Here is a 1,414-nt window from a genome sequence, read left to right as displayed (position 1 = left end):
CACCTCGTAGAACACACCCACACACACACCACACACACACACACACACACAGGAAGGAAGGAGTTTGCTAATGCTCTTGTTTGGCTTCGGAAACACTCAAGCTGGAGGTCAACAGCCTGGGCGACGCCGAGAGCAGGGAGCGCTACCGCACGGCCTTGCGAGAGTACCTCTCCACCCAACGAACATTCCTATCGGCCGACTCAGTGCTTCGGTTCGCCCCCCCCCCTCGCGCCTGCTCTCTTGATCTCCCAAGCTTCTCTATCTCTATTCCCCCTCGCTCCAGCACTCCGAAACTCATCGTCCAGCACAACACGGATCAACGGCACACGGCACACGGCACACGGCACACGGCACACGGCACACGGCACACGGCACACGGCACACGGCACACCGAGCGCAGGTTAGATCGAGGGAGCGAGCTGCGGGTGCTCGATTCCAAGGACGCGTCGGACCAGCAGGTGGTGCGCGCGGCCGAGTGCCCCGTCCTGGTCGACTATCTCAGCGAGCAAAGCCGTGACCATTTCCAACAAGTGTGTGGCCTGTTGACCCAGCTGGACCTGAGGTAATCATGCGTCTTGTGCCGTGTGCGTGTGCGTGTGCGTTATCCGATGGTGCTAATCTCTGTCACAGTTTTGTGGTCAACCCTCGGTTGGTGCGCGGTCTGGACTACTACGGCCAAACAGTGTTCGAGTTTGTGGGCCAACCCGGCCCCCAGCTCGGCCCCCAGCAAGCGACCCTCCTCGCCGGTGGCGTCTACGACTCCCTCGTCTCCACGTTCGGTGGACCCGCCATCTCCGGCGTTGGGTAGCCTTCCTTCGTCTCACGACCCGTATTGTGTCGCGTGTGTCGCGTGTGTCGTGCGTCGTGCGTCTGTTATCGTCCATCTGTTCACTCTTGGTTTGTACAGATGGGCCGCGGGAGTGGAGAGGCTGGCGCTGGTGTTGGACCGCACGTTGGTGCCCACGCCGCCGCGACCACTCTATGTGCTCCTGGTGGCCACCGACGACCTGGCCCCGGCCGATGACACGATCAGCCACCTTAACAAGCCCGCGCCTGCGCCCGCGCTGGTCGGGTACGCCATGCGTGTGAGCGAGCAGCTGCGGAGGGACGGCTTCGTGGTGGTGCAGAAGGTGGACGGCAGCGAGGGGAGCGGCGGCAAGCTGCGCAAGTGGATGAAGAAGGCGGTCAAGGCCAACGCCGCCGCCGCGGTGTTCGTCGGCGCCGACGAGCTCGCCGCCAACGCGGTGACCCTTAAGCTGCTCGACACCGGAGACCAGCGCACCGTGGCCCTCCCCCAGCTAGCCGACGCTTTGCACCAGCACCGGCCCAGCGCGCCAACCTTTTTGTAATTGAAAGTTACCTTTCTCACACTTAAACATGAACTGCAACATTGGTTGCGAATAATCTCAGATAA

At 62.1% G+C, this 1,414-nt stretch overlaps 1 protein-coding gene across 1 annotated transcript in view; it reads left to right on the top strand.

Annotated features, from left to right (window-relative positions):
* Nucleotides 1–1,349, top strand: part of ACA1_333180 (histidine-tRNA ligase) — a gene marked incomplete at both ends in the record, with an annotated part of 2,181 nt that extends 832 nt beyond the window's left edge. The window contains 4 exons of the mRNA XM_004354960.1: nucleotides 102–211; nucleotides 401–562; nucleotides 631–804; nucleotides 908–1,349. Of these exons, the coding sequence (XP_004355012.1) occupies nucleotides 102–211; nucleotides 401–562; nucleotides 631–804; nucleotides 908–1,349 (888 nt within the window). The remainder of the gene's footprint in view (nucleotides 1–101; nucleotides 212–400; nucleotides 563–630; nucleotides 805–907) is intronic.
* Nucleotides 1,350–1,414: the final 65 nt, after the last annotated feature.

The sequence above is a fragment of the Acanthamoeba castellanii genome (genome assembly GCF_000313135.1).
Source record: "Acanthamoeba castellanii str. Neff unplaced genomic scaffold scf7180000084581, whole genome shotgun sequence".
Taxonomy (NCBI): domain Eukaryota; phylum Discosea; order Longamoebia; family Acanthamoebidae; genus Acanthamoeba; species Acanthamoeba castellanii.
This window is presented reverse-complemented; position numbering and strand designations above follow the sequence as displayed.